Source organism: Lepidochelys kempii, chromosome 3 (genome assembly GCF_965140265.1).
Source record: "Lepidochelys kempii isolate rLepKem1 chromosome 3, rLepKem1.hap2, whole genome shotgun sequence".
NCBI lineage: Eukaryota > Metazoa > Chordata > Testudines > Cheloniidae > Lepidochelys > Lepidochelys kempii.
The window spans coordinates 101,910,563-101,935,785 of NC_133258.1; the positions used below are offsets into that span (position 1 = coordinate 101,910,563).

The following is a 25,223-nucleotide window of genomic DNA, read 5'->3' on the forward strand; positions in this document are numbered from 1 at the left end:
CCCGGATCCCGATGCCCTTTGCCCTGGGGTTCTGCCCCAGCAGTACCCCCACACTGTGGGTCTCCCCTCCCAGGGGAACCCCCAACCCTCTATCCCCACCTTGCCTCAGTGGCTACTGCCAGTCCTCATCTAGCCCCTGCTCACTGGGGCAGACTGCAATCTGTAATGGCCACTCATCATTGGCAAGAGGTTAGGACCAGATGCCGCTGCCTATTTCCAGGTTGCCCCTCTGCAGACCAGTACCTTTCTGGGCCTTTATCAAGGCCTGCAACCTGGGGGTTTACCAGGCTGGAGTTCACCAGCTCCCTTTGCCTTTCCCCAGCATTGCTCCACTTAAGGTACCTCCCGCTCAGCTAGCTAGCCCTTCCATCTCCAGGGCTAGAGTGAGACTCCTCCAGCTTCTGGCTCACAGTCCTCTTATAAGGATCAGCTGGGTGCTGATTAAGCCAGCTACACCTGTGGTCAGCTACATAGCCAGCTTCCCCCAGCTGTTCTTAATCCCTTTTCCCAGCCACAGCCCTCTCCAGGGCTGTTTTTACTATTGCCTCCCCCAGGCAGCCCTCTCCCAGGGCTGTTTTAACCTCTTCAGGGCCGGAGCAGGTTGACCACACCACTACAGCTCCACTCTGCAATTCATGGCTGATAACCACCCTCTCTCCCACCCCCTTTCCCCGTCTCTCTTCAGGGACGCTTTGTATGAGCATCTACTAGTGCAAGAGGTCGAGAGCCTCCTGCACCAGGGGGGCAGTGGAGAAGGTCCCTCCAGACATGAGAGGGAAAGGGCTCTAATCCTGAAAGCAAAAGGAGGCCTCAGACCCATTCTAGACCTGTGACACCTCAACAAATCCCTCAAGAAGAAGTTAAAGTTCCATATGGTCTCCCTAGCCTCCATTATCCCCTCCCTGGATCTGGGAGACTGGTACGTCACCCTCGACTTCAAGGATGCATATTTCCATTTTCCCAGGGCACAGAGGTTTCCTCCATTTTTTGTTGGGCCACCGCCATTTTCAATTGACGACACTGCCCTTCGGCCTCTCGTCGGCACCAAGTGTGTTTATAAAGTGTATAGAGCCAGTGGACGCTTACCTGAGGCACAACGGCATGCAGCTTTACCTGTACCTTGATGATTGGTTAATAAAAGGTCCGTCTCAGGATCAGTTACAGCATCATCTTGACCAGGTTTGCTCCACCTGTGGCTGGCATCTGTCTGTATCCCCAACAGACACAGCATGCACTATGTTCATTCATCACTTGCATAGTGGCAAAAACCTGCATCGAGGGCCCCCACCCGCCATTGGTTACGCTTGTCTCCAGTGCTTTGGACCTGGGGTGGAGAGCCCACCTAGGTGATCTCAGCATGCAAGGTCTTTGCTCCCACCTTGATTGTTCACTACACATCAATGTCAGGGAGCTCAGAGCGGTCTGCTTGGCCTGCCACGCCTTCCTACCTCACCAGAAGAGCAGGGTGGTCCAAGTCCTGACGGACAATACAGAGGCTATATTCTATATCAACAGGCAAGGTGGAGCCAGGTCATCTGCCCTTCGCCAGGAAGCCTTCAGGCTTTGGGACTTCTGTGTGCAACACGACATCCATCTCGTAGCTGCGCACCTGCCTGGGACTAGGAATGCATCATCCGGACCTTCAGACCTCGCCATGAGTTGTGTCTCCAACCTGGAGGTGATCAGCATCATCTTCCACAGGTGGGGTACTCCCCGGGTGCACCTGTTTGCATTCAGGCACAACAGGGAATGTCCAGTTTTCTGCATCTTTTGGAGGTCTGACAGAAGCTCTCTATTGGACGCTTTTCTGTTCCCATGGTCAGGGACTCTGATGTACGCCTTTCCCGCAGTTCCGTTGATCCACAGAGGTAGTTTAAATACTGGCCCTCAAATAAAGGCATTTGGCCCAAGCAGGCTTTTCTACGGTTAATTCTGGACTACCTTCTGCACCTCAAGCTCCAAAGCCTGTCCCTGTCTTAAGGTCCATCTAGTTGCTAGTTCGGCTTTCTATCTGCTGCTAGAGGGCAGGTCAGTTTTTGCCCATGACATGACTTCCAGGTTCCTCAAGGGCCTCGAGCTCCTCTACCCGCACATCAGGGACCCAGTCCCTCCTAAATCTCATGTTATCCAGACTCATGGCACCCCCCTGCAAGCCTCTGGCTTCCTGTTCTCTTCTACTCCTTTCTTGGAAGATTTGTGTTCTTGGTTGCAATAACTTCGGCCCGCAGGGTCTCTGAGATTAGGGCACTTACCTATACAGTCTTTTACAAGGACAAGGTCCAACTGCATCCACACCTGGCCTTCCTGCGCAAAGTGGTCTCCCCGTTTCATAAAGGCCAGGACATTTATCTGCCCGTCTTTTTTCCAAAGCCACATACGTGGGAGGAGGAGCGTCGGCTGCATTCCCTAGATATTAGAAGTGCGCTAGCCTTCTACATTGAATGGACCAAGGCATTCCACAAGTTTACACAGCTGTTCGTCGCAGTGACCAACAGAATGAAAGGTCGTCCAGTGTCTGCTCAAAGAATTTCTTCTTGGATCACTGTTTGCATTCGCTACTGCTACGACCAGGTGAAGGTGCCACCTCCAGGGACTGTCACCACCCACTCAACCAGGCTGCAAGCCTCTACGGCAGCTTTCCTAGCCCAAGTGCCTATCCAGGACATCTCTCGGGCAGCCACCTAGTCATCTGTCCACACGTTCACATCCCATTACGCTTACCCAGTAGGCCCAGGACGATGCTGGGCTTGGTAGAGCAGTACTAGAAGCCACTAGGCTGTGAACTCCGAGTCCACCTCCGAAGATTCTACTTACGAGTCACCTAGAATGGAATCGAGCTGAGCAAGCTCTCGAAGAAGAAACGGTTATCTACCTTTCATAACGGTTGTTCTTCGAGATGTGTTGCTCATGTCCATTCCATTACCCGCCCTCCTGCCCCTCTGTCGGAGTTGCCAACAAGAAGGAACTGAGAGGGTGTAGGGCCAGCAGCGCCTGATGTGCCGACGCATGAGTGCGACACTCAAGGGGGCGCCACAGCCGACTCTACAAATACCGTTAAGGCAAAAGTCTCTGATGACTGTGCACATGGGCACGCACACACCTAGAATGGAATGGCCATGAGCAACACATCTCAAAGAGCAACAGTTACGAAAGGTAGGTAACCATTTTCTCCAGAATGTGTGTCAGACATTTTGGCCATCTTAAGCCATTAAATCAAGTAAATAATTTATATTGTAAAAGATGTTACTTTTGGGAGCCACATTCTAGACTAGCTGTCACTGTTAGCGGCACTCCAATATACTTCCATCTGAGATATTTTTTTTTTTTACTACTGTTTTGATTTTTTAATTCATGGTTTTAAAAAATAGGGCATCTGATTTATACTCTGTAAAGCAGTAATTCAGAATTATGGTTTGTAATTCAAATTTTTAAGTCATCCTGCTCCCCTTACTGGGATATATATTGTAGCCGTGTCAGAACATTATGTGATGCCACACACTGTGTTATATGTGCTACAAAACCTAGGAAAAACAGTGTATGTTTAAATGGTGTGATCTTCTATTTTGATCTCAACTTTAAATTTGATTGCTTTTTTTTCTTTTAAAGTTAAACTGGTTTTTGGTTAGTTTAATGCTGTTTTTTTCATGGTTTAATTATGTGCAACATGAAAAATAAGGGCAGTATTCCAAAAGTCTAGCCATGCAGAGAAAAGGTCTTGATGACTTCCTTACTCTGATAAAATCTGAATGTAATAGACTAGAGCTGTTTAAAATCAAGGATATCTCGAAAGATATTTTCCATATGTATTGTTGACAAAATGTAATTCTAACTTGGTATTTTCTATCAAATTAAATTAATCTGAGAGTTAAGGGAATGGGGGAGAGTGATTGTTTGACAGGGAGAGGAAAACTTGGTGAATATTTGTGCCCAGGAAAGTACGCTGCACATCACAATGGCTGGAGCTAGGGGTAGTTCAGTACAATACTTTTCCACTCTGTATTTAGGCCCCAATTCAGGAAAGCAGTTAAGCACATACTAAGTGCTTTCCTGAATATCTATCAGTCTAGCTACAAGAGAAGAATGATGGTCCATTGGCTAGGGCATTAACCTAGGACTTGGGAGACGTGGGTTGAATTTCCTGCTCCACTAGAGTCTGTGTATGACCTTGGGCAAAGAATTTAGCATCTCTGTGTCTCAGTTTTCCATCTGTAAAGCTGGGTTAATAGCACTTCCTTACTTTGCAGGGGTGTTGTGAGAATAAATACATTAAAGATTTTGAGGTAGTCATAGACTACTGTGATGGGGGCCATATAGAGAGAGAAGAGGAGAGTGTGGCAGTCGTAAAGGGAACAGAGACTGCAAAGGAGACCAAATTAGCAAGCTGCATACTTTCTGATATATGTAGAGACAGAGGTGCAAGCCCTGAGCCTCTTCGCAATGAAGTCAGTAAAAGGTGTTCCCCTTGACAGCACAACTGTCATTTATGCAGCAGATAGCCCTAGGTTTCATTAGCATTAGCAGCAATGCAGGACAATCTTTGTTTTATGGAGAAAAGCTTTTCTTAATTTCTCATATGTATTGTATTTAGTATAAAAACACATTACCCAAATTTTGGTGTACATTTTCTTTTTGTTCCAGATGCTTTCTCATTGCAAAAACTATTTCTTATCAGTGCAGGGAAAAGTCAGTCCATTTCCACATTTATATTTGAACCCTCCATCTCTTGGAAATTATCTCAGGACAGAGATGTGGTGAAACATAGGATTTGATTTAAAAATCAATTTACATTTACAATTTAATTTACTGTTAATTTTTTTTTTCTTCTTTTTCTTTTTTTTTTATTCCTCTTCGAAATTCTGGTGCTGTGGAACAATTTCAGTGGCCTTCTGAAGAAGTAATTCTTTCTGTTGGGCACTTAAATTGATATCCCTAACATTGACATGTGCAGAGCAATCTCCATGACCCTGTTTTCCAGGATGGTGCAGTGGAGAATAGGAGGACCATTGGTAGGAGTAAACTATTTTGACCTCTCTCTCCCATCCTACACTGTGAAGCCAACCAACCACACTGCATTTGTTCAGGCTGTCCATTTGTTGGCACCCTTTAAAATGCACATTTTACATATTAAGTTTTACATAATTCCCATAAATAATCAAAAAGTAAATTTCCACTGTCCTTGTTTGAAATTTGCATGTGTACACAATGTCCCAAATTCCATCCATATTTCCTGTAGTGTTGCTGTTAAGTATCAATCACGCAACTCATCACCCATGTGCCTATGAAAGATCCATTATGGATGGGGGACAAAGGCAGATGTGTGTCATTTCAAATAGCTATTATAGATCTCATAGCATGTTCAGATAAAAGCCACCAAAGAATTTGGCTGAGATTTTGAAAAGGGCCTAAGGGAGTTAATTCCCCAGTTCACTTATGACTTGCCAACATGGTGAAATTGATCAGCTGAATAATACTGATATAATTCCGCTATTGTTCTGCTGGTAAATTTCTCAGTGTAAGCTCTTAAGTGTCTTTGAAAATTCCAGACTTTTCTGTTCTTAGAATTAAAATGGACGGTATACCACATGTCTAGTAAAACATACAAGGTGTGATTTTCATATGCACTTAGCCCTCAATACCAGTCTCGCTGTGTAAAAGAGCCTTCTCATAAATGAAAATCAGGCCCCCAGTATTTATCAACTGGCAACTAATATATGAGGTAAATATGCACATCTACCTAACTGTATGAGTGTTCTGAATGTATTGTGGTGCAGCTATAATTTTTTATTTTCCTAGGGCAGCTTAGCCTCTAATAAAAGCGGAAGTCTATGTTGTACAATTATTTCTTAGCAAATTAATTAGAAGCTGGCTTTTCATGGCTATCATTTGTGCACTGTCTATAGTTTTCTTTTCTTTTCTTTCTTTTCCCCTCTGGGGAGAATAAGTCACCAATTTTAGTATGGGTTAGCTTTGAGGTAAGAAAAAAAACACTGGGGTGGCAGAAAGCTTGCACTGTGAAAGCAATATGCTGCTGGAAGAGAACAAAAACATACTGTACTGGCTCTCAAGCATAACTATTTTTTTATGTGCTCTCCTCTCCTTCCTGTCCACTAGTTTTTGGGAATTGCTAGAATCAATTAGATTTAGATTGAAATTAATCCAGATAATTATAGCAGACTTTCAAATAGATACATAAATAGATGCATGTGTGGCCATTTCAGAAAGTGCAGTAGCAGACTGTTCTCATAAAGTTCTAAACTTTTCAATCGCATGTCTGTTCTAGCTGGACTGCCACTCGTGACACTGGCATGAGGTCTCCGATGTAAATTTAGAAGTAAAATCTCATGTCTACTTATTCTTCTATGTGTAGTGTCTCTTCTTGCAGTCAAAACAGAGCCCATGAACAGCAGTGAAACAACCACCACCACCACAACTGGAGATGGATCGCTTGACACTTTTACTGGGTCAGGTAAAGCCATAATAAGATCACATGTTATGAGATACACACTAATGTAGCATTGGTAACTTTCACTAATGAACATGTCAGTGCATGGAGGACACCTCTTAAACTTTGTGAAAGTTATAAAGTAGGTTTTAATACCAAAGAGGAGTAATACCATTTTTGAAAACACCTTAACTTGCAATTCTCATCAGCTGTGTTCTTAAGAAATGTATTTACTACAACCATTCTTGTGTGCAAGAATATTTAAGTAACAATGGTCACATAACTGTAGCATTATTTATAGTTTGTAGGCCCATATAATATCAGCAGGAGTGAGATAAAATTAGATTGTATTAGTATTAGCAATTATAATTTATAAAATGTAAATCTGAAGGCTATATTGCTTTAGTAATCCTAAACTTCACTCCAATAGTGCTTATTAGCTGATGAGGCTGCCCTAAACTATCTTATATATGGGTCTAAATATAAAGTATCTGTTTGATTCAATATAAATAAGCTTATCTTCCCAGTTGGGTTTTGAAAAAGAAAAAACCACATTATTTGTAAGTAGCTGCCTAAAATGTATTAAAGATTACTGAAGTACAAGAAAGTACATATTGCTTGCATTATAACACAAAATTGGATCTTGGTCATATTAATATTAATGCAGAGAAGAGAATAATAATGGATCCGGCCCATTATGCCTGAGTTATCATGGCTCTTACCAGCAGGCTGAGAATAATTTAACTTTGTTACTGAATGTAATATATCCCCAGGGCTGTTTCCAGAAGATATGGTGTATACAATATAAAGGTTCAGGTCAGATGAAACTTTTTGTGAAATAATTTCAAAATCTTTAGTTTTGATTTTAATCTTTTTTCTTTGTTTAACCTTTTCTTTCTCTAATAAGCTTAAATTTTGAAACAAAAAGTCATTTCATGCAGGAAAACTGAAATTTTTTGTCTAAAAGAGGTCAAAACAAATCATTTAGACAACTTAAAAACCATTAAGTTGGGAGATTTGTCAAAATGGACTCTGTTTCATGAACAGTTTTGGTTTTGACAAATCAGAATTTTTTAGACAAAAAAAGCAATTAGTTGAAAAATTTACAACCAGCAGAAAGAATTGTGATTTTTGTATTGATAGTGTACATTTGTTGACCCATACTGTATATTTAAGAAATCTGGGCTTTACTCCGTGTATTGCAAAGTCTAGGGCAAGAATTTCCAGAAGGGATGCTTAGAGTTATATTCCTAAATCCATATTTAGGCACCTAAATAAGGGCCTGATTTTCCATTGTTGAGCACCCAGCAGCTACCATGAACTTCAAGAGGGTAAAGGGTGTTCTGTGTTTTTGAAAATCAGACCACTTATATGGTGGTTGCAATGTAGGCACTCATTTTTTAAAATCTTAATGCCTATGTATTAAAGTAAAACGTGAGTCTACTCCCTATCTTGGGCCACAGAGTCGGATACAAAATGATTGAGGGGAAAGCACTATCGGGAGGGAAGACAGGCAGCCCCTCAGAACTGGGTACTGACTTCTTCAGTCACCAGCTATTGTGGGGCCAATAATGAGGGAGTAGCATGTGCACATAGCTGCTTATCGCGGGGGGGGGGGGGCAGGCAGGGGGGAAGTGCAGAGCTTTCAATGTGTTGTTTTTGTTATGTTTTAGTTTGAATTTTAGCTATTTTATCTGAGGTGTTACCTTGCCACTATTTAAGGATGTGTGCATGTGGGGTTTTTTTAATAGCAACTACCGGTAACTTTCCAAATATACCAGCTGAAACAATCAGAGAAATATTTTTTCCATATTTTTTTTGTTGTTGTTTAGCATCTATGCCACAAAGCTGGTCAAACCAGGCTGCCAAATTTGCAGTCACAGGGGATCCTGGCTTAAAGGGAAGGTGAATACAGTGGATCTAACTGTTGTTTAAAGCAGCAAGGTGTTCCTATGACAAGTATCAGCCATTCGGAACACCCTACCACCTGAGAAAGTCATAATGTCAGTGTTGCCCTATCGTTTTTAAAACAATGAAATCCATCATGAGGCATCCCCTCTTCTGGAGCAAAGTTTCCCTTTGGATGCAGACTTGGCAGCCAGAGATAGCCAGCTCCAGGGAGGGGATTTGTGTGGGAGGGTGAAGAGGGAGGGGAAAAAATTCTGTGGATTGATAAAATGCCCAGGTCTGTGAGCTGAAATCATCTAATCTGTTAAATTAATATGAAATAGATATAAGTATGTGACATTGGACCACAGTCAGGAGTATTTCCTACTCTCAGGAACCCTGATTCAACACTTAAACACATGATTACGCACCATTAAAGGGACTTAATCAATGCTTAAAGTTATGTGTGCTTAAATGCTTTGTTGAGTAAGGTTGGACTTAAGCATGTGCTTAAAAGCTTTCCTGAACTGAGGCCAGAGTGATGTGACTGATGAACTCCCAGTGCTGGACCAGTCTGAGAGTCCACCATTGTGCACTCTCTTTGCTTCAGGTATTCAACTGTGTTACACCCTATTTTCCTGACTTACAGACAGTAGACAATAAGCAGGGCTTTGGAGCTGAGAAGGAGGCTGAACAAGCCCTGCACAATGTAGTGTATCCACTGCTGCTTGGTGACCTTATTGAACACTAGAAGTGATGAACAGATAGATGGTTCCGTGGTATATACCAGGGCAGGATTGGGTTTATAGTGTATTGAGAGTTGAGACTGCATAGATGATTCTATAATAAATCCTCATTTTCAAAGGTTAACATTTTGACTCTTTGAAATAACACTGGGATGAAATTTGCTGGCAAGCATGCATGCTAGTTACTTTTCATAACTATTTTACAGTCAAAAGTACCTGTGAACTTGACTTCAGTCATTAACTTTTTGATCTCATAATATAATTGCAAACTTAGAGCCAAGTAAAGGTTAAATAGCATAAATGCCACATATTAAAATAAATAGGAAATGTCACATCTCAGACTCAATAAACTAAAGTTAATGGTGAAAGAAAAGCTGCTCAGTTCTAGTAAATTTAGAGTTAAACTCTCACAGACCCCTTAATTCAGCCTTTGGTATTACAATACATACTGAGTAATCTGTCAGAGGATTCCACAATGCTTTATGATATTACCACTGAGAAAATATTTCTCTCCCCGGTATGACTTAACTAAGTAAACAAATCATTTCGTGCACCACTTCTACTGCAATAGGATGGTGTATCTGTAAAGAATTGGTTTTGGTATTTAATATTTTATAAAATCCAGGAAACTCTGTGATACTGTAGAGGACTATATTGTGCAATACCAATGTACTGTACATGGGGCTGCAGGACACTGAGAAAGTTTAACTCAGAATTTTCTTGCTTTGACAAATTTGCCTTGACTGTAGTGTTAGTTCAGCATACAGTTTCGTGTTTAAATTGCTTGGAAAGTTAGGTGAATTTGAGAATTATTAACAATTTTAATGGAGTAGCAAGCAACTTCTAGGCTTTCCATGTTCATCCATTTTCAGTAAATATTTATTATACACAAAAAAAAACTGGGGTTAGAAGAACATTATTACGGTTACAAAATCAAGCATTCAAAAGTTAGGAGATTGTGCAGGCAACCTGAAATCTCCATCTCAGTTTGTCCCCCTTGTGCATATGCATTATGATACAGTCTTTCATTAGAAGATCACATACTATTTTTTTCCACTGGATCCCTGGCTCATTCAGTGCATTGAATGCATGGTGCTCACTTAATGAGCAGCTTTTCAATTTTTTGTATTTCTCATTGTTCAGTGTGTGGCCCCAGGCCTTATTTACTGCACGCTACTCAAACCCTGCCCAATATCACACAAGAACTCTGTGGCGGAAGCAGGAATAGAATCTAAGCATTCAGCTATGTTAACCCAGAGATCTTCCTGCAATCCCCCACCTCACTCACGCCGTACCTTCCAACTTCTGCAACAAAAGAATCAGGGGGTTCTATACATAAGTCTCCATCACTACACATCCTTAGTTCATCCCCCAATTAGTCCATCCTGTGAACTAGGCTCAGGGATGCAGGTTCCAAGTGGTGCTTACCTCAAGTGGCTACCGGCTCCCGGAAGCAGTGGCATGTCCCTTCTCCAGCTCCTACATGGAGGTATGGCCAGGTGGGTCTGCACGCTGCCCCATCTGCAGGCACCACCCCTGCAGCTCCCATTGGAGTGCCGGAGGGGGCCATTGAAGCACGTAGGAGCTGGAGTGGGACCATGTTGTGGCTTCTGGGAGCTGCGTGGTGTGACTCTGACCCTGCACCCCGGCTGGAGCACTGGAGCAGGGCAAGCTCCAGACCCCACTCCCCAGTGGGAGCTTGTGGGCCAGCTTAAAATGGCTTGCGAGCCACATCCAGCCCACGGGCCATAGTTTGCCCACCCCTGTGTTAGGTGATATACAGATACATAAAATATGCTCCCCAAAGTTCTTACAATCTAATTCAACATATACAAATTGATGTAACAAACTATCAGAAAGGTTTGAAAAGGGAGGATGAGAGTAAGCCCTGGTCTACACTGCGAGTTTAGGTTGAATTTAGCAGTGTTAGGTCGATTTAACCCTGCACCCATCCACATGACCAAGCCTGTTTTGTCGACTTAAAGGGCTCTTAAAATCGATTTCTGTTCTCCTCCCTGCTGAGGGCTTTAGCGCTAAAATCAACCTCGCTGGGTCGAATTTGGGGTAGTGTGGATGCAATTCGACGGTATTGGCCTCTGGGAGCTATCCCAGAGTGCTCCATTTTGACCGCTCTGGACAGCACTCTCAACTCAGATGCACTGGCCAGGTAGACAGGAAAAGCCCCGTGAACTTTTGAATTTCATTTCCTGTTTGGCCAGCGTGGCGAGCTGATCAGCACAGGTGACCATGGAGTCCCAGAATCTCAAAAGAGCTCCAGCGTGGACCGAACGGGAGGTACTGGATCTGATCACTGTATGGGGAGAAGAATCTGTGCAGGCAGAACTCTGTTCCAAAAGACGAAATGCCAATATATTTGCCATTTGCCATCAAGGGCATGATGGACAGAGGCTACAACAGGGGGACACAGCAGTGCCACATGAAAGTTAAGGAGCTGAGGCAAGCCTACCAAAAAACAAAGGATGCAAACAGTCGCTCCGGGTCACAGCCCCATACATGCCGCTTCTATGATGAGCTGCATGCGATTCTAGGGAAGGCCCCTACCACTACCCCACCACTGTCCGTGGACACCAGCAAGGGGGGAGTCTCACGCAACAGGGATGAGGATTTTGTGGATGAGGAGGAGGAGGATAGCGCATAGCAGACAAGCGGAGAATCCCTTCTCCCCGGCAGCCAGGAACTGTTCATCACCCTGGAGCCAATCCCCTTCCAACCTTCCCAAGGTGGGCTTCCGGACCATGAAGCCGGAGAAGGCACTGGTACACTCTGGTGAGTGTACCTTTGTAAATATAATACAGGGTTTAAAAGCAAGCGTGTTTAATGATTAATTTGCCCTGAAGACTTGGGATGCATTTGCGGCCAGTATAGCTACTGGAAAAGTCTGTTAACGTGTCTGGGGATGGAGTGGAAATCCTCCAGGGACATCTCCATGAACCTCTCCTGGAGGTACTCTAAAAGCCTTTGCCACACGGTGTGGGGAGGCCCGTTCATGCTGAGCTGTTCGCGTTTGGCTGAGAGGGATCTTCCCTGATACTAGCCACACGGTGGGGGACGTAGGGGTGAAGCACATGTTCTATGTAATGTGAATTGCTTGATTCAGTGTGAAATAGTCTTCCTTTTGTTCTCTAAAATGTATCTTTTTAAATACTACTCTCCCTTTTTTTCCTCCCACAGCTGCAAATGTTTCTACGCTCCCCCATCATCTCCATCCCAGAGGCTAGCGCAGATTAGAAGGTGAAAAAAACACACTCACAATGACATGTTCTCAGAGCTCATGCAGTCCTCCCGCACTGAAATGCGTGGAGGCAAACAATGCAGAGTCCAGGAAAGCGTTAAATGAACATGAGAGGAAGGAGGAGCACGCTAAGAGGAGGCAGGATGCAATGCTTAGCCTAATGGGGGAGCAAACTGACATGTTCAAACAGCAGGAGCATAGACCACCACTGCAGCCCTTGTATAACTGCCTGCCCTCCTCCCCAAGTTCCATATCCTCCTCACCCAGATGCCCAAGAACGCAGAGGGGGGAGGCTATGGGCACCCAGCCACTCCACCCTAGAGGATTTCCCAAGCAACAGAAGGCTGGCATTCAATAAGTTTTGAACTGTAGTGTGGCCTTTTCCTTCCCTCCTCCCCTCATCCACCACCCCACCCGGTGCTTCCCTCCTCACGGGCTACTTGCGAGTTTTCCCCCTATTTGTGTGATGAATTAATAAAGAATGCATGACTTTGAAACAATAATGAATTTATTGCCTCTGAAAGCGGTGATTGAAGGGGGGAGGGCGGTTGACTTATAGTGAAGTGGAGTCAACCAAGGAAGTGGATTTTCATCAAGGAGAAACAAACAGAACTGTCACACCGTAGCCTGGCCAGTCGTGAAACTGGTTTTCAAAGCTTCTCTGATGCACAGGGTGCCCAGCTGTGCTCTTCTAATCGTCCTGGTGTGTGGCTGCGCGTAATCAGCCGCCAGGCGATTTGCCTCAACCTCCCACCCCGCCGTAAACGTTTCCCCTTACTCTCACAGATGTTGTGGAGCACACAGCAAGCAGCGGTAACAATGGGAATATTGGTTTTGCTGAGGTCTAACCTAGTCAGTAAACTGTGCCAGTGAGCTTTTAAACGTCCAAATGCACATTCTACCACCATTCTGCACTTGCTCAGCCTATAGTTGAACTGCTCCTTACTACTGTCCAGGGTGCCTGTGTATGGCTTCATGGGCCATGGCAATAAGGGGTAGGCTGGGTCCCCAAGGATAACAGTAGGCATTTCAACAGCCCCAATGGTGATTTTCTGGTCTGGGAAGTAAGTTCTTTCCTGCAGCTGTTCAAACAGACCAGAGTTCTTGAAGATGCGAGCGTCATGCACCTTTCCCGGCCATCTCACGTTGATGTTGGTGAAACGTCCCCTGTGATCCACCAGTGCTTGCAGCACCATTGAAAAGTACCCCTTGCGGTTTACGTACTGGCTGCCAAGGTGGTCCAGTCCCAAGATAGAGATATGCGTTCCGTCTATCGCCCCACCACAGTTAGAGAACCCCATTGCAGCAAAGCAATCCACTATGACCTGCACATTTCCCAGAGTCACTACCCTTGATAGCAGCAGCTCAGTGATTGTGTTGGCTACTTGGATCACAGCAGCTCCCACAGTAGATTTACCCACTCCAAATTGATTCCTGACTGACGGGTAGCTGTCTGGCGTTGCAAGCTTCCACAGGGCTATCACCCACTCGCTTCTCAACTGTGAGGGCGGCCCTCATCTTGGTATTCTTGCACTTCAGGGCAGGGGAAAGCAAGTCACAAAGTTCCATGAAAGTGCCCTTACAGATGTGAAAGTTTTGCAGCTACTGGGAATCATCCCAGACCTGCAACACTGTGCAGTCCCACCAGTCTGTGCTTGTTTCCCAGGCCCAGAATTGGCGTTCCATGGCAGGAACCTGCCCCATTACCACCATAATGTCCAAATTGCCAGGGCCGTGCTTTGAGAGAAGTCTGTGTCCCTGTCCTCATCGCTATCGTGATCACGCTGTCGTCACCTCCCCACCTGCTTTTGCAGGTTCTGCACATACTACAGGATAATGTGTGAGGTGTTTACAATGCGCACAACAGCAGCGTGGGCTCCATGCTTGCTGTGGTATGTCGTCTGTAGGAGAGCAGAGTTGCAGCGGAACCGGTGGATGACGACGGATGCCACGAGAATAGATATTTATACAGAACGACGAGAGGACCTGCGAGGTGGATTCATGGCACCAGGAGAGCAGAGTTGCAGCAGGAGCAGTGGATGATGATGGTTAGCAGTCCTACTACACCGTCTGCTGACAGCAGTATGGTGGCTGCATGGAAAAAAGGCGCGAAACGATTGTCTGCCGTTGCTTTTACAAAGGGAAGGTCGACTGACAACATTGCCCCATCAGGCATTGGGAGCTCAACCCAGAATTCCAATGGACAGCAGACACTGCGGGAACTGTTGGATAGTTACCCACAGTGCAACGCTCCGAAAGTCAATGCTAGCCACGGTACTGTGGACGCACTCCGCTGACTTAATGCGCTTAGTGGGGACACACACAATCGACCGTATAAAATAGCTTCCTAAAAATCGACTTCTATAAATACGACCTAATTTCGTAGTGTAGACATACCCTAATAATGAAAAGAACTTGGGTTACATAGCCTAGCTATGTGCATGATTCAATATCTTCAGAACATTCAGAGATGTGTGGAGGTTTCTAATATTATTAACTATATGCAAATAAAAGAGAGAGATGTAATACTTTCTAGGCATCTATATTTTTTTTATCCCAACATAAATCAATTTAGGTCCATGAAAGAAGGGAAACTACTAGTACAATACTGTTGGTATAGTCCTTAAGGTGAAATATAAAGAAAATGAAAATCTGAAAACAAGACACATTCAAGAATATTTTCTTAAGTCTTTCTGAATGCACAAAATAGAGAGATGGGTGTGCAGAGTTGTTTAATTACATTATGCCTTTTCCTGTAAAAATGCTAATTTCACTGTGAGTGATTTGATAAGAAAAACAGTTCATCCACTGTAGCTGTTTTAAAGTTTACTTTGTACCAGTTACAGTAGTATGATAACGTGTTTTGTTTTTCAAAGTTGGTCAGTTAGCTGGATCTCCCACTTCTCAAAATACAGTTCAGTAAATAAGAGAGAAAGAAATGGCCTGATATTTAATCTAATTACATTACTGGTCAAAAAACAGCAGAGATGCCATTAGTGGATCATTGAAGTTCATTGACCTGAGAATCTGCAAAATCACCTTGTGTAACTGTTTTGTCTTCATAAAGAAAAGAGCATTGAGGTGTTCTAGGGAAGAGAATTATCCTCCAGGAGTTCAGCAAATAAGAGAGAAGCCTTTATAGTTTTATAAGTAGTTTGCTTTGATATATGCTGTGCAACTTTCCAATTGAAACTGGTAGCACAGGGTCTAGATATTATTGTCCAATATTTCCTAATTTTCAAGCTAACCTAATGCATATTTAAGAGGGATTAATTCTTTTCCTTCTGCTACATTTTCCTAAATGTTCTAAGTATGTTTAAAATAGCTTAAGAACTATGAAGTTCTGCCTGTGTTCAAAGCAGTAGATCTTAAAGGCATTCATTAGACTTGGATGTAGAAATATATCTTATTTCATAAAATATATAGGAACCCAAACCTATTTGTCACTTATACAATTCTAAAAGTTGGTTTGCAGTACCATTATGAACAACTCAGGAAGTGTATACTTTGAAGTACAACTATGATTGATTAGACTACAGAAATTCCAGTGTTTCGTTGTGTACTACTTTAATCTTTTGAACAGTGAATGAACAGCAGATGGCCTAATAAAGACACTCTGTATATTTGCTCAATATGGATTTGCTCTGAAGGGATTGGTTCAACACTTTAGAGTACATATATTTGGAATACATCTGTCTTAGTCAAGACAGATGGTTAAAGGAAAGTGAAACGTCCAGATTCTTGGAATTAGTCCAATTTGGGTGCTGCTTTTGATTGAAAATTTTAATAGGATATGACTATCATTCTGTAAGCTTTTTCGGAAGAATACAGCTGCTAATAGTATAAGCATATAAAAGGCGACTGAACTGGGATTTGTTTTACTTACATTTCAAATAAAAATATTGCTAGTGTCTTGCTCTAACTGATCTGAGGACAAATAGGTGACTTTGTTTTCCTGGGCTATCAATTTGATATCTTTCATTATTGCGAAATTCACTAAAAAATTCAAACTTGAAAGAAAAAATATTTTGCAAATTCCAAATTGTATTTAAACTTGCAAGTGTCAGGTTTTTAAAGGAGATTTTATAATTTTTTTCTATTCTATGTAATACTATACATTAGATCACAAGCTTTTTTAAATGGCAGTTTTGTAATACATTATAGGAAGTTTCCATTAGTGACCGCTTCATGGCTTGTGGATCAAATATTATGTGTGAATTGTATACCTCTAAAATGTATGCAGAAATATATAAATCAAATTTAAAAGGTGCTGCATGCGGATATTGGGAGACAATGATTTTTACAACTTGTGTTACTTGGGAGTTTACTGTATGTTTTCAGTTTGCATATTAAAAATATGGTAGTTTAGCCTTGATGAAAGGTTGTCCCATTTTAGTTAAATACTCTTCAAATATTTACTCGCTTAAATATTTCAGCATTCATTATCTCTGCAAAGGTTTTGGTATCTGAATTAAATCCATTTTTGTTTTTGTTAAGTTTTGCACTCTTGTTTTCTGTTTTGCAGTAATAACAAGTAGTGGCTACAGTCCAAGATCAGCACATCAGTACTCGCCGCAGATATATCCCTCCAAGTTAGTGACCACATCTTTTCTAGCCTATCATAGTGAATGACCAAGACTTCAGGCAATTCTGTTGTTCAAAGTTTCCAACAAATGTTAATACACAGTAAATAAATAAAAGTAGTAACAAATAGCTACATAGTTAAGAATTTAAGACTTGATACTGATCCCCATTAGCATCATTTCTCTATTTTTTTTCTCTCTCACAGTTGGTGAAGACCTTGATCTGGCTCTTAGATGTGCAGTTATTTATTGTTGCACAACATATATAATTGATTTTGCACACACATGTAAGGGCAAGATTGAACCCCAGTGGTCAAGTTTTCAAATGTAGGCACGTAAGTTGTGCTGACATAATATGCTTAAACACATGGAAACAGGCACTTGATAGGGAAAAAAACACAGTTGTATGTGCAAAATGAGTACTTGAATGCATAAGTACCAGTGCATTAAACAAGGAGAACTCTCTATACGTACACGTTCCATAGTCAGTATTGCCAAGCATTCAAAAAATCATGAATGAGGCACTGCAGAAGTATGTTGGATTCTTTTTATTTACATTCTGGTCCTTAAACCAGTAGGAGTCATGTTTCAAGCTTTTCTCTGCAACTATAAGGGCTAGATACTTACTCCCTTCCGCCACTTAAAATTGAGATTCTCGTGTAGTCACATGACTTCGTAGAATCTCAGGGTTGGAAGGGACCTCAGGAGGTCATCTAGTCCAACCCCCTGCTCAAAGCAGAACCACTCCCCAATTTTTGCCCCAAATCCCTAAATGGCCCCTCAAGGATTGAACTCACAACCCTGGGTTTAGCAGGCCAATGCTCAAACCACTGAGCTACCCCTCCCCTTCAAAGAGCTGGGACTTTAACAAAACACCAAATATTGTGAGATTTGAGATAAAATCACTAGAGTTGGCAGCACTGTAGTGCATGGGAGTACTCATTTGCATGTGGCACTACCAGTTTTGTGCACACATGTTCCTGATTGCTGTATGAAGTTTGTTTGCTTCTGCATACTTGACAAGGCCGGGTAGGAGGCTATGTTTGAAAATTTGGCATTATGTTTCTAAAATGAAAACACTGAAACATTACCAGGTTATGCTTTCTTAAGCTACTTTGTTTTGGTAAATTTGTATTCACATTATGATGTAACAAATATGTAATAAGATGACAAGTAAATGTCTGAACTCTGCATATTAGAGAGACTCTTTAATATCCCGTGACCAACACGGCTACAACAACACTGCATATTAGCAAGACAAGGTGAATGAGGTAATATCTTTTATTGGACAGACTTCTGTTGGTGAAAGACACACGCGTTTGAGCTTACATAGAGCTCTTCTTCAGGCAACTACAACAACACTGCAAACAACAATGAACTAAGTGTAGTCTTTCTTATTTCACTTACAAGTGGATTTGGCTAACAGTGCATCAGATATTCTTGGCCAAGTATATTACAAGATCTTATTGAATTTTTTATTTACTATAATAATTTTTGGCATCTAAATTAAAGTGTAATCTTTTTCTGATAGCAACTGCTTCCAACTATGCTGAAGTAATTAGGAAAAAAAAGCAAAACAAATTAGTATTTGCTATTTAGTCACGGCTTTTAATGGCTAGGTTTCAGTTACAATAATTCTTCAGAGTGTGTTTGATCACTCTTGGTCCATAAAATCTTATTTGACTTATTAAACATTCCAAGACAAATATTTCTGAATACATTTTTGCAACTCTGAAGGGTAAAATTTTTAAACCTGATTTTATTCACAAACAAAAGATCACTTTTATTTCCATTCTTTTTCTGTAACCCAAATTTTCCAAATGTTGGAAGCCCATCTTGTTGTTAAAGTATTACTGTAGGCATTTTCAATGCCACTCTATATGGGCTCGATCCATCTCCCATTGAAGTCAGAGGGCCAGATCCTCAGCTACAACTGAACTGCACACAGTACAAGTTTGTGTATCTTGGCGCTCATGTTTGTACTTCTCTGATCCTGCTGCCACGGTGTCTAGGGCAGTTCTCCTTCACTGGGTTTGAGCAGCCTGAGGGCATCTCTGATTGACTTATGCCAGATGCTCATTGCTTCAAAGGGGGGCGGGGTGCAGAATCCCTATAGAGCTATGTTGACAGTGGGATGATCCACCTGGGGTTGGATACAGCAGCTTTAAGGTTATATCATGCTGGTGATATGGTACAAAACATCCATGCTGCACCAGAGAATGTGACCCAGAGAGTCTTCATTTACTTCAGTAAGGTTAGACTGGATTCTAGAAGAGTAATTGTTGACAAAACTGTTTATTTACTTCTTGAAACCTTTTTCTTTTATTGCTTGAACATCTGTTGCCACAGTAATGCTATTTTTCCTAATATTTAGGCCCTATCCACACATTCTTTCTACACCAGCAGCTCAAACAATGTCTGCATATTCCGGACAGACCCAGTATTCAGGAATGCAACAGCCTGCAGTCTATACAGCCTACTCACAGACTGGACAGCCTTACAGTTTACCTGCTTATGGTATTTTGCTTCTCATTGTTATTCCTTCTTAGCTAGAAGTAAGATTGACTGTCAATATGAACATTCTTTACTTTTCTCCCCATCTGCAAGAAAATATTTTAAAGAATCGGTTGAAAATTAATTTCTCACACAGACTTGGGTGTAATGTTGCCAGGCATCAAGACGGAAAGCGGGCTTTCGCAAACACAGTCACCACTGCAGAGTGGGTGCCTCAGTTACAGTCCGGGGTTTTCCACACCACAGCCAGGCCAAACACCATATTCTTACCAAATGCCAGGTCAGTAACCACCATCGTCATTTTCCATCTTTCATTTCAGAGGCACTACTCATGAGTGAGGTATTGCTCAGTGTGAGTAGGAATATCTGAAGTAGGCCTTTAGGTTCAGATGTTCAAAGGTATTTAGGTGCCTATGTCACATTAAAATAAGTGAAATGTATATGCAGGCTGATATCATTTGACTTCATGCATGGTATTATCTTTTAATGTAGCATTATGATGTGCATTTCTTCATAAGAAACAGTTATCAAAAGACCAAGGGCCAGTATTTAAAGGCTTAAAGATGCAGATAGGCACCTAGTGAAATTTTCAAAAGAGCCCAAGCAGGTTAGTCACTTAATTCCCATTGAAATCAATAGGAACTAGGGGCTAGATTCACAAAAGGACTTAGGCCCCTGACTGCCACTTGAGGTGCCTAAATCCCAGAATCAGGTCCCACTAGGCTTCACAAAATCCCCGCTCAGCTGCCACTACACCCTGTAGATGCCTAAACTCACTTGGCACTTTACATTTTTGTTGCATTAAAAGTTCCCTTGGCATCTAGGTTTCTGCCTTTCAGCATGTGCATTGCAGCCCCATTCCAAACATGCAGCTGCCTAAGCCCCAGAGTGATGCAGAAACCAGAGAAGGTAGGCATTCTTCCTCCTAACTAGCTTGCCTGCCTATAGACGAGCTTACAGAAAACAGTGGGAAAAGGAGGCCTGCTTCCTTCAGTTCTTAACCCAGTGGATAGGGTATTCATCTAGGATGTGAAAAATCCTTGGTTCAAGCCTCCCTTTTACCTGCGCGGGAGAAGGGACTTGAGCTGTTTTATGCTGAGACTGGATGGTTGCAAGTGAAGGTGAACTAAGCAATGAATATACATAATGAGAGAAAGAACAAGAGAAAAGAAACAAGGGAGTGGTTGAGGCACTGTAGTAAGTGTGAAGAGGTTTTCTTGAACACAACCACATATTCTCCAAGTTTCCATGAACAATATTAAAAGGGAAAAATAAATCTGGAAGCAGTTTTTCATTTCTGTTGAGCATTCATTAGAAATTTTTATATTTTAAAGTCAGAATCTCAGTTATTTGTGCTTCTGATTTGTCTGTGTTGTAATATGAAAAATTTTCTTTTGAATACACAAATAGGTTCTTATAACAAATTATTTCCTTTATCTTTAGGTTCTAGTTTTACACCCTCATCTACTATTTATGCAAATAATTCAGTCTCAAATTCTACAAACTTCAGTAGTTCACAACAGGTATGAATATCAACACTTTTATATGTGCAACAGAATAAGAAAATATTTTAAGTGATCAGGCAATTGCATAATTTGACCAATTTAGGTTAAAACAGAACTATTGTGATTGAATCTTTAATAGGACAGCAGGGTACTTTAATATCTAACCAAATACTGCAATCTTCATGAGAAAATTTGATCAACCTCTTCATTTAAAATACACGATAAAGAAATGGGTTCACTTAATAAATTGCCTTTACTTTTTCCAGGATTATCCATCCTATACAGCTTTTGGCCAAAACCAATATGCACAGTATTATTCAGCATCAACATATGGAGCATATATGACCTCAAACAACACAACTGATGGCACGTCTTCCTCATCATCAACCTATCAGCTACAGGAATCTCTCCCTGGCCTGAATAGTCAACCAGGTACAGATCTTCATCCAGGTGAAAAACTTTTGTGTATTTGATCCCATCAGTTTAGATGCGTGAAAGCAGAATTGGGTAATTTTTCAACATAGGTAATTTTGAACCAAATGGGGATAAGCATGAACTTTTATACTCAGCTCAGTGTCTCTAAAAGAAAAAAAAATGATTATGGAAACAATCATGAGATATTAAAAAATAATGTATATTCAGGTTATATATTAAACCGCAGCCAGGTAATTTTGGCAAACTGATATATGTATCATTGTGGGAATGAGAAAAGACACAACAATCAAGTATGCATCTTTGAGTGTCCGAAACTGCTGTGCCGTAGCAGGACCTCTCTAATTCACACTCAGAAAGGCAATCCCACTTCAGCTCTCAGCAAAGATTTAGTAACAGAATGGGTCTGAGATCTTGTGTTACTGACACCTAATAATAATAGTACCTAGATCTTCGTCCATAGATCTCAAAGTGTTTTACAAAGGAGGCTAGTATCAGAATCCCTATTTTACAGATGGGGAAACTTAGGGCATGTCTACACTATACACTTAAGTTAACCTAGGTTAGGTCGACTTACAGCCACCGCAGTAATTACTGTGGTGATTCTTATCCACACTGCCCTTCTTCTGTTGGTGATGCATGTGTTTCCACCAACTTAAAAGGGGCAATGCAGGGGGCGGAGAGCCAGGGCTGTCAGCTCTGCACAGCTCCTTGCTAGTAGCCTGGCATCCCACTGGGCTGCCCCTCCCCTCTTGGCTCCCTGTTCCCCACCGGGAATGGGGCAGCTGACCAGACACTGGGCACAGATCTCCCCACTGGGAGTCCTGCTTCTCTCCATCAGCAGTACCGCAGCCAACTGGAGTCTGGGTGCAGAGCTCTCCCCTCTGCACAGCTGTGCTCCCAGTGGGGAGCCGAGACCCCAGGGGGCAGCCAGGCTCCTGGTGGGGAGATCTGCACCTGGAGTCCAGTCAGCTGCTATGCTCCCAGCGGGGAGCCAAGAGCCCGGGGACCCTGGGTGGCAGCCGGGCTGGAGTGGAAAGCCAGGATCTTGGGGAGCAATAGGGCTCACTGCGGGGAGCAGGGAGCCTGGGTGGCAGCCTGAGCCAGGAGCCTGAGTGGCTCAGCGGGGAAGCCCAGAGCCCGCTTTCTTGTCAATTTCACAGCTCCATGAAATTGACGAGAATGATAGCCAATAGATGTAGGTAATGCAGTGTCTACAGGGTCACTGCATTGCCCTAAATACACCAACATAAGCCCTACACCTCTGGTGGAGGTGGAGTTATGATGTTGGTGTTGTAGGGCACTTACATAGGCAGGAACAAGGCTGTAGTGTGTACACTGACATAATTAAGGCAGCTTGTATTGACCTAACACTGTAGTGTAGACCAGGCCCGAGGCACAGAGAAGTGAAGTGACTGGTTGAAGGTCACCCAGGAAGCCAGTGGTAGAGCCAGGAATAGAATCTACATCTCCAGAGCCAGTCCAGTGCTCTATCCACTAAGTCACACTGCCTCCCTTATTACAGCATATTTACTAGTACAGTATATTGTGAAGTATTATCATAAATAATTAAAACCAAACTACAGTTGTTTCTTTATTTAGACAAGCACTTATTAATGTGCATGCCATATTGCTAATTCACAAAATTCAGCAAGTCACAATAGAGTTATCAGGTATTCGTATCAATCTATTTAAATTATATTAAGAGAGTTACAGTTGCAAAGTAAAGCACTCAGAAGCCAGGACAAGACAAAATTAAGTTTGCCTGACCAATTATGTGCCCTTGGGCATAAAGCATTACAGTATTTTATTATATGATCATGCTAAACTTTACAGGACCCCATCTCATTCAGTGCATGAGGTGAACATTGCTCTGTGAATGAGGCAACTGTTCAGTTTTTCTTGTTATCCCCATCATTCATCTTATAGCTCCACGCCTGCTTCCTACACTGCACACTATCCAAACACTGCTGCCCATAACAATTGCGTTTCCTTCTTTGTAGACTTTTCTGTGATGCTCATTACATTAGTAGGTGAGCATCTCACAGAGGTTAATGAATTGATCCTTGCAAAATCAAGAAGTATTATCCGCATTTTACAAATGTGAGACTATGGTACAGAGAGATTAAGTGGCTTGCTCAAGCTCACATACAAAGTCTATGAGAGAGACAGTGAAGGACCCCAATCTCCAAGGTCTCTGTCTAGTGCCACATGAGCTTTATTTGTCTTCCAGGGAACCCTGCTTCATTCATCATACACTATACAATTTCTGCAGTGTGGACCCGATCCAAAACCTATTGAAGTCCTGGGAAAACTGTCATTGCCTTTAATGAGTTTCGGATCAGTCCCTGAATGCAGAAGGGGTGCACTGGACCCCAGACCAATTCACTACACAAAGCTGTTTCATTCTCTTTCTAGGGAGTGAACTGAATGACATGGGGGTCTTTCAAAAATATGCAGTATTATATTAATAATAATGAATAAGCAGAAGGGGAGGAGTTAAGGTTGTGCAAAAAATTATACACAGATCTGGCAGCATTACCTACAGTTGAGATTGCCTGACATTTCCCATTACAAGACCTTTTTTTCAGTTACTTATAACTTTAATTGTATGGGCTGAAATTTCCCATGCCAGGTGTCTGCCTCAGGCTGAATTTTTTTTGGAAAGTGTGTGTTTATATAAAATAGGAAAGTATATTTTGTTCACTCCCTTGGTTCTTGAAAGTAGCAGAACCATTTTGGCACAAGCTTAAAAAAAATATTAACTCCTGGACTCAGAACAAACCTGCCAAATTGAAGACAGAAAGGTAAAATTATGTTGTAATCAACTGAAATTAGAACACTTGAGGAATGAACATTCACTGTAGATGTTGCTCCACATATCATTTAAAAGATTCTGTTGTATGCTGAAAGAATGTAATGAATACTCATAAAATTATGTTTTGAGAACTCTACATGCTTCAGGACACTTTATATTTCCTACACACTTAAAAATATTTTGTAGTGAGTAGGTTTGCACATTATCTCATCTTGTAGCTGTGCTTCTTAGAAGTGATCTGTTAGCATACTGTATGTACAGAATCTCTTATGATAGTGTTTTAGAATCTGTATTCAATGTACTGTAGAAGGGAACTTTATACAAGCTAAATAACGGAAAACTATGAGTGTGTAAGTATAGTGAAATAGTAAGAAAGGTTTTTATGGTTAAACACATGAGTATGTCTCCCTTTTAAAAAAGAAAAGGAGTACTTGTGGCACCTTAGGGACTAACCAATTTATTTGAACATAAGCTTTCGTGAGCTACAGCTCACTTCATCGGATGCATACTGTGGAAAATACAGATGTTTTTATACACACAGACGATGAAAAAAATGGGTGTTTATCACTACAAAAGGTTTTCTCTCCTCCCACCCCACTCTCCTGCTGGTAATAGCTAATAGATAAGCTATTACCAGCAGGAGAGTGGGGTGGGGGGAGAGAAAAACCTTTTGTAGTGATAAACACACATTTTTTCATGATTTGTGTGTATAAAAACAAACATCTTCTGTATTTTCTGTATTTAAGCATGCATCCGATGAAGTGAGCTGTAGCTCACGAAAGCTTATGCTCAGATAAAGTAGTTAGTCTCTAAGGTGCCACAAGTACTCCTTTTCTTTTTTGCGAATACAGACTAACACGGCTGCTACTCTGAAATCTCCCTTTTAAATAGTTTATGCATCTGAACTTGTACCTCTGCCCATGCACTTCCCATTTCTGTGAAGTGCTGAATGAGTCATGCGACACTATGTGCACAGTGCAACACCCATTTTGAAAATACATTGCATGCCTGTGTTCTTGTGTGTTACTTTAAAAATACACTTG

The 25,223-nt window shown here is 42.0% G+C and overlaps 1 protein-coding gene across 5 annotated transcripts in view; it reads left to right on the top strand.

The window, feature by feature from the left end:
• Positions 1–25,223, top strand: part of EYA4 (EYA transcriptional coactivator and phosphatase 4) — a 218,802-nt gene that overhangs the window by 153,282 nt on the left and 40,297 nt on the right. For 3 of the 5 annotated variants that reach the window (XM_073335207.1, XM_073335206.1, XM_073335209.1), the window contains 6 exons: positions 6,368–6,466; positions 16,854–16,920; positions 19,286–19,428; positions 19,562–19,705; positions 20,869–20,948; positions 21,197–21,380. In XM_073335207.1, the coding sequence (XP_073191308.1) occupies positions 6,368–6,466; positions 16,854–16,920; positions 19,286–19,428; positions 19,562–19,705; positions 20,869–20,948; positions 21,197–21,380 (717 nt within the window). The remainder of the gene's footprint in view (positions 1–6,367; positions 6,467–16,853; positions 16,921–19,285; positions 19,429–19,561; positions 19,706–20,868; positions 20,949–21,196; positions 21,381–25,223) is intronic. The other 2 variants (XM_073335210.1, XM_073335208.1) reach the window with 1 other exon arrangement.